The sequence below is a fragment of the Gopherus evgoodei genome, chromosome 1 (assembly GCF_007399415.2).
Source record: "Gopherus evgoodei ecotype Sinaloan lineage chromosome 1, rGopEvg1_v1.p, whole genome shotgun sequence".
Lineage (NCBI taxonomy): Eukaryota > Metazoa > Chordata > Testudines > Testudinidae > Gopherus > Gopherus evgoodei.
The window spans coordinates 142,657,141-142,671,785 of record NC_044322.1 but is presented as its reverse complement, the minus strand read 5'-3'; the positions used below and the strand labels follow the sequence as shown (position 1 = coordinate 142,671,785).

Here is a 14,645-nt window from a genome sequence, read left to right as displayed (position 1 = left end):
AACAAGAGTATAAATCAAATAGGTGACAGCCATTTTATTTTAGCTTTCACGCCATTTAAAAAAACAAAAACAAACAAACATTTTAGTTCAGCTTGTAATACAGACAACTTGTGTTCGAGTTTCTTTTAATCTCTCTCAAATTTTATACATTTCCACTGACATCAATGCAGTCTGTGGAAAAAATCTATATAAATCAGACTACTAAAAGATGGATTATTAGATACCATCAAAAAGCAAGACGTTTCATAAGCTGACCCTCCTATGCCTTGCACCTTGCAAAGCAAGAGTAAAAAGCTACCATTTTGATTGGGCAGCCTGTTACAAGGCAGTGGAGAAGCTGATCCTCAAAGTTTATGATGAAAGATTTGTGTTACACACACAAAAGAAATAAAAGGAGTAAGTTAGGAAACAAGAAAGGGAGGAAAAACTAAACAGGATAAAAAAAAGAGGGGTCACCAATACTGTTGGAGGATAACAAGGGCAGCTTCAAAAGCACGAGTTGAGAACCACTGATGTGCAGTTCATTATGTGGGAATAGGGCAGAGAAATATAGAGGAGGGAGTGATCTTATCCATCCCAGATACTGCAAGGTAAAAAAGGTCTGAAAGGGAGCTCAACTTGATTTTGCCAGAATATTTACATTCCTTAAAGGTAAATCTCAGTCAGCACCCTTGCTGATGTCTTTGATATATTTAAAAAGACAAAGACTTCAGAAAGCAACAACAAAAAACAAAACCAACCCGAGGACTAAAACAATTTCTTAAAATCTACTTAATTCTCATTAAAAAGTACATACATTCCAGTGACGTCGCTACAAGAAATGTACCTATCTCTGAGAAAATATTTTTTTACTTGGGGAAATAAATAGATAACATGGAATTCCTGTGCTTTTATCCAAATCTCAACCTTTATTTTAACACTCATTCAATATTATTGAACTTATGGTGTCATCTGCTGAACAACAAACATACTTTTAACCTCAAAAGTTTGAAAGGCCTACTTCTTCAGCAATCATCATAAAATCTGATTTCTGTCATTTAAACTTAGATTTCAGGTCTTCAAAAATTGGAGTAGTAAGCTCATTCAGTTCCTCAAATAAACAATCAATAAGCAACTCCAAACAATGAAGCTTTTAGTAAAATTTAATGCACAATATGCTTAATCATTAAATACTCCGTTTATCTTTTAAAATGCATTATTAGCGGTATCAAAATGCACTTATTTGATACAATTAACTGATAACTGTTCACTCAAGTATGGCCATGGCAATCTGCTTCTACTCTTCCCTGTCATCACTACATATAGTTCATTTTCCTGTTTCAAGTTTGGCAAGAGTTGTTCTTGGCATTTATTAGTCAACAAAAAACAGAATTCATTTTTAATCATAGCTTACAAATGTTACTTGCTCCCATATAGAAAGCAATGGTGGGGAGCAGTTGCAATGAGGCATTTATGCCCCTTGACCCTTCCTCTTCTTCAATTCTGTCTAGGCTAGCTGGGTTTGACCTGGACTATGTTTGATTTTTAAAGAAACGTTCAGCTTAAAAGAAAAAGAAAAAAAAAAAGGTCAACATATCTACACTGAAAGTTTTTGGTTTATTGATATGTTTGGGATATAGAATTATTTGCTTAGCTTTGGTGCGCTCAGCTTAAAAGCTCTTTTGCAACAAATTACAGCTACAGTACTCAGTGAAACAACGGCTTTCCAGAGTCTTTATAAAGCAGCAGTACACTAGGCAAACCAATATACCACTTTCCCCAGTAGTAATAGAACCCCTGTGTCTTCAAATTCCTACAGCACTGGTGGAGGAGCTCCACTGTGCGGTAGCAGCAGGTCTTTCTGATAAAATAAGCACCAGACAGGTGACAGAGTTTATAACTCCAGCATCATTTTGAACTACAAGCTGAATAAATAATTTTGTGTTTCCTTTTGTGTGTGTTTCAGCCCCCTTTCCTTCCTTAGGGCAACCTTAAAATCATAGAATAGATCATCGGTTCTCAACTATACTGTACTGGCTGTTCATTATGCAGCTAGTGTACTTCAAGGTTTTACTATTAGTATTTAGATATATACAAAATAAAGACTATAGCCCATGTCCACTTAAAAGATGCTTTCTATTGCTCAAGATCAATGCGTTGAAGTTGCAGTTATAAAGTTTGGTGCTGTTGACCATTCCAAAGCGTACAGTATCACTTTTTTAAATGGAAAAGGGAATTTAAGAAAATTAAATACACAGACACCTAGAGAAGCTCCTCTTAGCAATCATTTCTGACATTAATCTACAGTCCAGCAAAATGGAGAAGAAAAAATGTACATAAGTAAAAAAACAAAAAAAAAAACAACAAAAAAGCTCTACAGTTAAAACAGCAAGGGGCAACCCAACATCAAGGGTAAAACTAAAAATTACATATGTCACTCTTATTAAATGGAAAAAAGGAAACTACATCATTTTCTTCAGATTTAATTTTTAAACTCGTAATAACTAAAACCTTTCATGTTGGTTAATATTTGGCTTTTGATGTTTGAGGAATAAATGTGCTTATGAAGGACTAGATTCTTATACTCTTGCTTACACTGAGTAACACTGTATTGCAACAGTGCTTCCATTTAATTCAGTAGGGGTATTTGTGGAATTAAGTATTATTCAATTTGAATAAGGGTACCACAAATGGTGCATCATTTTGTAGTTCATTTCATGTAAACACCCATTTTTCACCTGATTTTATTCTATTCTCCCCTCCCATACCTCTCCTCCTCCCAAAAGAAAGCCAGTAAGATTTCTCAGGTTGGAGAGAATCAAAGCCCCACTGCTGGAACTTACCAGGTCTTGTTGCCTTTATTGTAAGTGATGCTGTACTTATTTATATTTTGTAAAGACAGTAGGAATGGATACCCTAACTTTTATTATTTATAATTATTCATTTTTAAAATGACCTCCCAGGAAACTCAAGCTGTACTTCCAAAATGTTTCCTACAGATATTCTGCCATACCTTTTATTCCCAAATTGAATGTAGTATTCAACAATTTTCTTTTTTTTTAAGCTTGTTCCATCTCCTGGAGACTAAAGTCTTGTTTGGAAAAAAAAAACCCAAAAAAGATCAGTATGGGCAGTGATACTATAAATTTTCTCCCCATCACCCAACAATGTATCTCAGTCTCACAACGGAGGGACCACCTTTAGGGGGAAGAGAAGATTTTAGTCTGCTTGTCCATTCATTTCTTCGACTCTCCACCAAAATTGCCAAATAGGGTGCCACGTGATATCAATTTTGGAGATGTTATTCTATATAAGGACATTTGCCAACCAGTAATTAGATTGAAACCATAAAGAATTGAAAAAAACATGAGTGTTTTCAATGTTAACCAATACTAACACATGCAAAACAACAACTTGTTGGACAGATTAATATTTAACATAACACAGACTCTGTTACCTGCACAAAATATTCTCAACTGCTGGACTGGAGATATAAGTTGCAAGTGGGTGGTAAAAAGGTCGACAAATGCTCCAGGATATATAATAAAGATAAAAATCCCAAATCCATTAAACCGTACTTGTTCTCTAAAGAAAAAAGAAAAATGTTACTGCAAACCAAAAACCAATGACTCTATAATATAAAATAATGATTCTTACATTTTAGAGCACTGTAGAATCTTAGAGTATCTGTATGAAATTCAGTTTAGCACAATATACTATCTTAAAAGATAATTAAGCTAAACTTTGTTTCTTGTCTAAGTACCCAATTCTAAACAGAAGGAAAGGATGACCAAAATTTGTAAACGAAAGACAGAAAATAAATGATTATTTTTAAAACCATCTTTTAAAAAGTTTTTTATGTTTTTATTTTTTTGGCAGGGAGGGGTGTTTAAGTAACAAATAATTCCAGTTAGGAGTCAATTATGAAATGGACCAGAACTGATCTTGCTCAAGAACGACTTAGAAATAGCAACAGAAATGCTTTTCTCATAACACCTGTATTTTCCTAAATTTATCACTCTTTTCCCTAAATGCACTTAAAAGCAATTTGCAAGCTAAAAGAAGGGCAGTGCCACTTGAAAAGAGAAAAATAAGTTTTAAATATTCATATAACACAGAGAAGAAACAAAAAAAAGAGGATGAATGAAGACAAAGGGCATTAGTAACTGACAGGATGTGTGGGGTTTATATCCATATCAGAGTTTCGAATTAGTATTTTTTAAAATGGGAGTTATATTTTTGGAGTGATTAGATAAAGCTTATGTGAACCTTAGGAATTTCACAGGGTTTGATACAGGCTTCATAGCTCCTATCTGTTCCAATGTGAATATTATGGACCGGTCCTGTATCCGAGCTGTCATGTTATACATGGCTTAACATTTTATTTATTTACTCATTATTTCAAATGCTTCTTATCATATGAATGAGGTACATGTACAATAAAAGCTGGTACAAAGCTTATTGAATGAACCAATAAACCATTATCGGTTTCCATAACACCCATAAACTTTTTTGAGAATATTAGATTCTGGAACACCATTCTGTAACAGTGTCTTTGCAAATGCCACAGCTACAGAACACAGAAAACGTAGGACCTCAGTTAACGGTAAAGTAAATTAAAGGAAGGCTAACCTTAAATCTGAAGCAATGCAGTCCATTAAAGAAGTTGAAGTCCATACTGATGATCTGCACAGTAGATCATTTATTTAAAACTCTATGTACCCAGCCATGACTCTAGGCACTTCGAAAACTTACAATCTACACCAACCATGAAATACAATTATAAAAAGAGAACAAATGAATTGTACATATAAACCACGTAAACTCCAGTCATATTCACCTGTAGTTAAATACTCAGGATTATAAAGCTTTGTGGGCACGTAGTAAGAGAAAAATAGTTTGCATTACCGAATAGCTGCCACCCCGTGGCCGACTTCATGTATAATACCACTGATGAGGATTGCAGTGAAGAAATACGTCAGTTGGCTGATGGGCAGATTTACACCAGGCACCTGTTCATGTAGGCATGACAACAAAACAAAACAAACTAGGATACCAAGAGATACAAAGACAGATAATTTTACCTTTAAACATGCTACTGCAACATAGTTGTTTAAAGACCAGAAGCAAGACAAGGGCCCTTTACGTACAGAACTAGCAAAATTACCCCTCTGCCCTTTCTACCTTATATATTTAAAAAAATTGTTTAAGCCTTTCATTACCTTTTATTGAAGATTAAAAACACGCCAATTCAAAAACAAAACAACAACAACAACAAAAAACTAAATAAAAACAACCTAAATACACATGACAAATCATGGGAGAAACTGCCCTAGCTCTCATTGAGCTTCAGAAGTGTATACAGATTTACACAGAAATGGTATACAAATAAATCAGTCATGGAAATTGCTAACATCAGTTTACAACTTTCTGCAGCAACTCTTATAGGAATCGCGGCTTACCCATCACAACCGCTTTTGTATTGGAACAACAGTAACAGTCCAAAAATCATAAGTCACTATACCAAAAAATGAGATTGGCCTAAAAATCATGAGGTTGTTTTTTTTTAAATCATGTTTTTTGGTCTCTTTTCTTGTTTGCGGACTCCTTCTGATCACTCCCACTGTGGCTGTGACAAATACAAGTTGAAAATTCAACCTTACATGCATGCAAAATGTGTGCAAACAAACAATGCAGGCCCCTCTCTCCGCCCTGCTCGGAGCCCTCCCTGATTCCTCTCCTGACAGATCCCACTGTCTTAGACTCCCTCTGCTCCCCATTAACCCTGACAGGCTGCTGTCCTACACATGCTGAGACTGACTGGCTCCAAGAGCTACTCCCAGTTCCAAGCCAGCCAGGGAAAAGGCTGCCCTGAGTTCCTACCTTTATTAACCCCTACTTTCTGCACTGCAGTGGAAGCATGAGGTCACTGCTGCTGCTGAGCTTGGAGAATGCCCAGTGCTGCAGCATCTACACCTGGCTCCGGCCCCTCAGAGCACAGGTTGCACCCTAGTAAAGAAGGCAGCAGCTCTGGCTACCACCAGCAGCACAAACTGAAACTGTGACCTCTAGCATTAAAAGGAGGGAACTGCAAACAGTGCAGGCAAGATGACTGAACTGCCTGTGTTTTATCACCGGAGTCTTCCAAAATCAGCCTGAAATTGTAACACACAATAATATCACGAGTGTTGGCAACACTGCAATAAGCTGATGTTAGCAATTAGTAAGACAGCCATTTTGTAATTTTCCTTAGCTTTTAAGCTGCAGGGTAAGATATACTAAACTACCAAAAGTCCACAAGCAATACTTTGATGCAATCAGAGAATTCCAAGCATATAAATTTATTTCATTCTCTCATTTTAGAGAAGATCCTACCTTGAAGAATCCAAGGAGGAAATCAACAACACAAGAACAAGTTACAGGGAAAACCCAGACAAAAAGAGAGAGAAGATAAGAGACAAAGGAAGCAGAAAATGAAGATAGACGTAAGGATGGGGAGAGGCAGAAACCAACCATATTAGTAAAGACAGACTGCAGGACAATGCAATAAAGAGAGAGGGAAAAAATAGGAAAAAACAGAGAGAAAACTGAATGAAAGAAAAAGAGGAGTGGTACAGAAAAAGGCAGTGACAAAAAAAGAAAAGCTTGCCTCTGAAAAAACTGGTTCCGGAGGTGGGAATCAATAAGAGAGGCGTTAATCACTTAACCCAGAGTTCCTCAAACTTTATTGCACCCTTCTGACAACAAAAGCCTGACCCTGCCTGAGCCCCGCCACCCCAGCCAGAGGGTGGCAGGGGAGAGATACACGACTAAGTCAAAGCCCAAGTCCCACCACCCATGCAGGTGGGCCAATGCCCAAGCCCAAGGGCTTCCAGCCCCGACCTGAGCTCCACCACCCAGGGCTGAAACCCCCAGTCTTTAGCCCCAGGCGGTGAGGCTTGGGCTTCGGGCCCAGCAAGTCTAACACCAGTGCTGGCGACCCCATTAAAATGGAGTCCTGACCCACAGAACAGCTGACTTAATCTAAAGTTATAAAAAATCAAACAACTAAAATAAAATTAAAAATCCTTTTTAAAAGAAGGCGAAAGGAAACCAGAGTAGAATAGAGAGAGAATATTTATGACTAGGCCTGTCACTATCAGCAGAGTAGGACCATGATGCCAATCTCAGCAGTACGCACTACAGTCCTATAGTGTCACACTTGAGAAAGAGCTCCTGAGGGAAGCAGAGTTAGAATTTCGACTATGGCACCCTACCAATTTGAAGCCAGTCATGCTCCATCACATTATCTTCTGTATTTTCTGCATCAGCTGGTGGTGTTAATTTAAAGTTAGAGCTGCAGAGAAGAGCAGAGATGTCTCAGACACATACAAGGACAAAGTGCTATTAGTACTGAAAGCTGGCATCATGCGTCTACCATGAATATAGGAAGTTTCCCTGCATCGAACAGTTTTTAGACTCAATGTCTGAAAACCTATTTTAAGACATACTTCGTATATACTTGATCATAAGCCCATTCGTTTATAATCCAACCCCTTCCCCCTCCAAGATGGATAAGGAAAATGGAAAATTTTTATGACTCGTTCATAAGCCGACCCTATAATTCAGGAGTCAGCAAACTTTGCCTCCCGGGCCATCAGGATAAGCCGCTGGTGGGCCAAGATGGTTTGTTTGCCTTGCGTCCGCAGGCACAGAGTAAGTAAACAAAGTGTCCCGGTGCACCGGCTGCTTACTCTGATGGGCCAGGACAGCAACTGGTGGGGAAATTTTTGGGGGAGGGGAAGCTGGGGGTCAAGGGAGTAACCCCTGGGACCAACCCCCACATGACCCCACCCCTAGCCCGGGACCCTCACACTCTCCCCACCCCATCCCTTCCCATCTTATCTGGGGAGGGCCAGGGGAGGATGGTATTTAAAAGGAATCTAATCCTTCATGAAATATACTGAAATTGAAAATAGCATTCTGTTAGGAAACAATGTCATCTCTAGATATCTTGATTTTCTAAATTCCACTAAAGGCATTTGAATGAGAAGAGGACCCTTTGTTATGATGCTTCTTTCACACCTCTGACAGTTGCAGTAATTTCCATATTAAGCAACTGGTAGAGAATAATCAGTAGAAGAGGAAGACCACTAAAGAGACAAACATTCTATTTTCATGCAAATACTCACAAGAGTAGAGGCAGAGAACAGAAACAGAAAATGTTATATAGATATATAGCTATAAAAGTAAAACTGACTGTTTTTCAATTATTCTTATAAGGCATCTCTACCTCTTTAAAGTTTATTATTCTCTTGTACAGTGTCTATACACCTTTCCTTTACTTACCTTATAATAATTATAAAAAGATAATCAAACTGGTATGCAACAGACAGATGGCTGATCTACAGATATAGTTGGAGACAGTCCTACACAACTGTTCCTGTCACTGGGACTACTCTTCTGCCACCAGGTACTGAATCCCTTTATTACCGCTAATTGGATTTATGTGAGTAAGTCTATGGCACTTCACTCTGAAGACTTCTGCTTCATATAAAGCTCTAAGATCATGATAGTCTCTGAGGGAAAAAGTAGCAGTGAAGAGAGTGCAAAAACAAAACAGCAGATATATAGCACCTACTCTCCTTTGCAATGATGAAGTGATGTGACAAGGGGGGAGGGATAGCTCAGTGGTTTGAGCATTGGCCTGCTAAACCCAGGCTTGTGAGCTCAGTCCTTGAGGGGGCCATTTAGGGATCTGGGGCAAAATCAGTAATTGGTCCTGCTAGTGAAGGCAGGGGACTGAACTCAATGACCTTCAAGGTCTCTTCCAGTTCTATGAGATAGGTATATCTCCATATGTTTTTTTTTTTTAAACTAGTTTTAAAAAGTCACAAACAACATGTTTTATTTTAAAAAGTATATCCCATTTTCCCTCTAAACATCTGGCAATAGCACAATATACAGCAACTCTTTGAAAGGTAGGGTTAAAAAGTATGTTGTGACAATTCAAGGTAATAGTAGAATAGGGAATATAAAAAGAATCACAAACCTGCCTAGGAAAATCTTGCTTTTCACCCATATCTCTGAATTAGGTGTCTCTAAATACTTCTCTATCCTTGCTTTAAATGTATTTATATTAGCAGCCCTCACATCACTGGGGAGTCCATTCCAATTTTGGATATTAAACCTAAATCTCTACTTTCATGGATCCAATTCACATGGACAGGTTATATCCCAAGGGTTCAGTTTTAATTCCGCTCCCCAACAGAGGTATGTCACAAAGACCTTCCATTTTGTGAAGGTCATGACATGATCAATTCCATGTTATGATTACAAAATGAGGGAGCTAGGGTGGTATTCCTGTACAAGAATATAATATAAATGTGCAGAGAGAGTGAACCTTAACTTCTTTCAGAATTGTTACATCGACAGAAAGAGAATAAAAGAATATTCAGCTGGAAACATTCAATAAAATTGATGTAAACTGTGCAGAACAACCTTACATGACTTTATATGAGTGCGGGGGATGCCAGATGCACTCTGGTCATATTATTATACTAGAGGAAATAAAATTAGCTAGATAATCCTTCTTGTAACCTAAAACTATTTAAAAAGATAATGTCATTCCTTCTTCACTGCCTCAGATATTCCAAAATAAGAGATAAGACATTTTAAATGCAAACTCTTCCATTCTGTAAAATAGTTCTCTTCTTCTGGCACTGTATGATTTAGTGTCTGGTACCAGAAACCCATGCAACAAACGAGTACAATGTTATTAACTCTGTAACCAGACACTGCCAACAGAGATAACAAAAATTCCTGTCTCAGATCACCAACTCGACAAATGATCCTTGCGTGATTCAAGTGTATAATCAGCTTCACAATATAATCTTTGCCTCCCACTATCCTGAATAGTTGTTCATCCTTCCTTCCCTCTTCTACTGACATCCTGAACCAAAATAAACTGAAACACTCATCTTTTTGCTGATTACAGACATGGCTTGTTTTGCTAATTTCAAACCCATCATCCCCTGCTTGCAAAAAGCAGGGATTCTAAATAGTTGAGTGGAGGCAAATACTTATAACTGACCGGTATTCTTAGTAACTATGACACTTTCTGAGTATTCAACATGCATACTATCTATTCCAAATTCCTCTGTGCTTTTTTCATAAAAACTCTTTCATGTGTTGCTACCTCTTTTTTAAAAAGCCTGAATGTGAACATAGCCATTTTTGGTATAATTGGTGAGACTTCTAATCTTGTGTAGGAAGATTTAAATATCAGAAAGGCTGACATCTTCTATGAAGACATCTGTTTAGAATAGGTTATAATTCTTAAGCTGAAAAACGGAGAGGAAACACTTACCACAACTTGCAACATACGATCATTCTGGACCGCAGGGGCCTCAGTTATCATCAGAGTCAGTGTCTGCATCAGTGTCTTTCCAAGGAGAACAACAGAACCAAACATGGCAACTATGCCAAACACCATTCCTATACTGAACCTGAAACAAAGAGAAACAAATGGTCTTGAGCACATAAAATGAGCAACTGCATATTATGAAGACACTTAAATGCATCAGTGCAGCCTAACATACCAAAAAATGAGTCAAAACTTCCCCAGTGCTATTCTGTCTATCTGGTATAGCACCACAAAAGTATCAGCAATCCAGAAGAAGGTTTAAGCCTACAGGAGTAGAACTGCATTTTTCTCCAATGAAGAAGTTAATGTCATAATGCTCTACAAAACTCATCCCAGTTGAGGGTCAGGATTAGACAGTGATTCACATTGTTTCCATGCCACTAGAACAGGAAATACTTATTTTCAGATTATCATAACTTGCAAAATTGCACTAATGTTTCTTAACCGATGGGAGGGAAAATTGGTACTGCACAGTATTTAATGCATTGGATAAAGCTCATTTTCTGGCTAAAATATTGCAAGTCTCTGTCAGCTTCCCTCCCTTCTCCCAACAGTTTCATTGTTCCACTATCACCTTTAACTGAACCTCATCAAGAGTTAGTCAGTTAGCACATTTATTTTAAGATGCTTCCTTTCGTAATTAAAATAAAGGGACAAGTGGAAGCCAGTATGTTCTCGTTTGCTGTAAGAGTACCCACACAGCCAAAAGTACCCACACAGCCACTGTGCATATCACTCACGCCAGGAGCATAAAAAATTCCAGCAGAGGAAAGTGTAGAATGGATATGGGCTAAAACGTCAGCAGTGCACCATAACTCCCCACACAGCTTTAGAATGTCCAGTAAATGGGATTGCCAACAGAGCCAAACTTGTGGCCCGATTTCTGTCAGGGCTCAAAGCAAGCAACTTTTTAAGCATGTGCCTCTGGCCAGCCAGAGTACTGAATTTGGTTCCACTCATTTCTCAGATTGCCCTCCCCATCAAAGGGTGTAATTCTGAAATGGGACTTTTGCATATAGCCTAACTGACTTCAGAGGGACTACTCAGATGCTTGCAGGAAAAAGCTGCAGGCAGTATACCAATATCGTAATAATAGCATGATTTTTATCTGCTGCAAAATACCAACAAGCATTTTAAGCAATGCTGCAGAATTATTACAGCTCAGCTTCTTGTTTATCTCCTTAATGAAAACAGTTAGTTAATAAACAAAAACTTGATTTCTAATATATGTTTTTGAAAGAGTACAAAGTAGAAGAGGATCTTCTATATATACAATAAAAAGTATGTTAAGCCTTCAGCAGAGCAGACCAGGAAAAATTAATTTTTATTTCTTTATTGGGTTTTTCATAATCCCTAAAACTATAAGTATCGATGGTGCACTGACAATTTTCAGGAAAATTAGATTAGGAAAATACCTAACTTCCATTAACCTCTATATTCCAGTGAACAGGCAGAGCTTAGTGTACCGGGCCGGATACAACTTGCAAGACATGAAAAGCTATTTCTGGGTCTTCTAATAAATATATAACCTACGAATTTACAATGTTTACAGCACCCCATTTTTTCAGCCACTATTTTGCCAAATACGGATTTATAAAAAGAGAAAGAAAAGAAGATTGGTACTGCAACTACATTTGTGTGATTTTAATACTAAGTTATCAAGGCTGTATTATAACCTGAACATTTTAAAACTAGCAATGTGGTAATAATTGCCACTCTGATTAACAAGAAGAAAGTTTTCTAGTGTTTGTTCAACACAAGGCCAAACTAGAATTCTGAAACTATACCATAGATAAAGAAATCTGGGTTTCCATCGTCCCCAACTGTAGAATAGACGGTTGAAGAGAGCAGTTTGCCATCGCATATGAAAAGGAGAGATACTCAGCCCATATGACATGAGCCAATCTTCATAAGATGCTTTCAGAGAGCTAGATGACTATAAGAAACAATGGAAAGTTAGTTTGATACACAACTTTGAGGAAGATTTCATGTAATGACATCCAGTAGAACTAAGAGAATAGTATATGGAGTATGTATGTATGCATACAGCAACGCTTAGTAAACGATGCAAAAATAATGAAATAACAAATTGTGTACAACACATACTTTGTAGGAACTATAAAACCTCGTAGCAGGAGTCTAGTGAGTGACCCAGAGTGCAAATGCATCCCACGGAGTCATGTACAACAGCCTTTAGTCAGCTTCTTCCTGTGACTGTGAAGTAAGGACAAAGCTGCAGATTTTCATTCCTGGTGAACTCAAACAATAACCAAGATCAATTGCTGCACCCAGGAAGATAGAAATCTGGACAGTATTGTGACTGTGTACATTTATTTAAATAAATATATTAGGGCTGTCAAATGATTTAAAAAAATTATCACGAGATTAAAAAAATTGCAGTGCAAATATTTGTAATAAAAATAATAATATAAAATGAACACTGCACACTTTGCATTCTGTGTTGCAATTGAAATCAATATATTTGAAAATGTTGAGAACCTTCCAAAATATTTATAATAAATTTCAATTGGTTTTCTATTATTGTTTAACAGTGCAATTAAAACTGCAATTAACCATGATTAAGCTAATTTGTTTTGAGTTAATCACTTTAGTAAATTGTGATTGATAGTGCCTGCTTTAGCCTCGCTGCGCGCTGCTGACAACCCCCTGCTGTACCCCACATCCCTCCCGTTACCCCCACCCCTGTGCTAGGAGGAAGGACAACATTCCACACTTTCTAAGGATTATGACTGAAGACAACGGGGCTCTGCAATTACTCAGAGATCAGGAGTGGGCAAATTTTTTGGCCCGAGGGCCACATCTGGGCGTGGAAATTGCATGGAGGGCCATGAATGTAGGGCAGGGGCAGGGATGCGGGAGGGGGCTCAGGACAAGGGTTTGGGGCATAGGAGGGAAGTGGGGTGTACAAGGGGGCTCAGGGAAGGGGGCTGTAGGACAGGAGGGGGTGCAGAGTGCAGGAGGGGGCTCAGAGCAGAAGTGCGGGGAGGGTGTGGAGTGCGGGAAGGGGGGTCAGGACTGCAGGAGGGGTGCAGAAGAGGGCTCAGGGCAGGAGGTTGGGGTGCAGGGTGTGGCAGCAGGCTCAGGACAAGGGGCTGGGGTGCAGGAGGAATGCTGCAGGACATCTGATATTGATTGATGACTAAATATATTCAAATCTGGGATTTTTCCTGGACTTTCCTGCTCTCCTCAAGAGTCCTCTCAGGACTGCTGTCAACTACTCAATTGCCTCTAAATCATATGGTTTCTTTTCTTCTTTGCTCATGGATGAGCAGTATCAAAGGGGATCTAAAAAGAAAAAGGATGGTTGCTCAGACTGAGAAACCCATTTCAAGACCCCTATACTGCAATGAGATGTAAATGGGCAGACCATTTGGAGTCCCAGTTACTTCAGTGGGTCTCCACATAAGTGTAAAAGCTGTGCCCACATTCAACTACAGGGTAAGAGTCCAAAAATGTTTGTCAAAAAAAGCCTTTGAATAGCTAAAATCAGAAGACAGCCTGATGGCTGGTCTTTTTTTTTGATTACCTATGAAAGAAAGATCATCGTCAGATTTTGGATTTCTTCTCCCTTGTATTCAACCACTCCTAATGAATGGAGTGCCTAGTTCAAGTTTGTTTGCCAGTATTTGTTCCAGATCTCCTCAAATCAAATGTGAAGAATTTTTTTAAATAACTTTTATTTTTACAAATAGCTTATTGAACTTTTTGTCGGCTTAATTATTAAATCATAATATCACAATATTTTTCTATAAAATGTTTGGCAAATATTGCTTTCATTATTCACTGAGCTTCATTTTTTTTTATCAAGGCAAGCAGCAGAGGGAGCTGCTTATTACTCCTGTTTGCTCATCTTCTAAATATTAAGAGAAAATATCTTTAAGAGTTTGTTCCTATATAATTTCTAAAAATATTTTTGCTCCTAGCCTACATCTAAATATGTTTGCTTTATTGAAATAAACCAGGTTTCATCAGGGCTGGCATGAGTGATTAAGATTGCAGGATTAGGACCTTTGCTCTGAAAAATAAGAACAGCATGGAGGAAGCACTATGTTTGATTTTCACAATCGTTGTTCTCAAGTTTGTTATATTTATATAAGTATTTAACAACTTGGATCTACTTTCAAAGGACAAGCAACAAAACAAACAACTAGCATCAACATTAAAATTTACTGAGCCAAGTTTTGCTAGTTATGAAAATATACTTCCTCTGTGGACGATAGTATTTCCATGATCCCAGAGA

The 14,645-nt window shown here is 38.0% G+C and overlaps 1 protein-coding gene across 4 annotated transcripts in view; it reads right to left on the bottom strand.

The window, feature by feature from the left end:
* MBTPS2 (membrane bound transcription factor peptidase, site 2) overlaps window positions 1-14,645 on the bottom strand; it is a 36,028-nt gene that overhangs the window by 19,939 nt on the left and 1,444 nt on the right. For 2 of the 4 annotated variants that reach the window (XM_030574738.1, XM_030574746.1), the window contains exons 2-6: window positions 12,172-12,320; window positions 10,328-10,466; window positions 4,888-4,991; window positions 4,612-4,665; window positions 3,437-3,564 (exon numbers count right to left, since the gene is read on the bottom strand). In XM_030574738.1, the coding sequence (XP_030430598.1) occupies window positions 3,437-3,564; window positions 4,612-4,665; window positions 4,888-4,991; window positions 10,328-10,466; window positions 12,172-12,320 (574 nt within the window). The remainder of the gene's footprint in view (window positions 1-3,436; window positions 3,565-4,611; window positions 4,666-4,887; window positions 4,992-10,327; window positions 10,467-12,171; window positions 12,321-14,645) is intronic. The other 2 variants (XM_030574756.1, XM_030574766.1) reach the window with 1 other exon arrangement.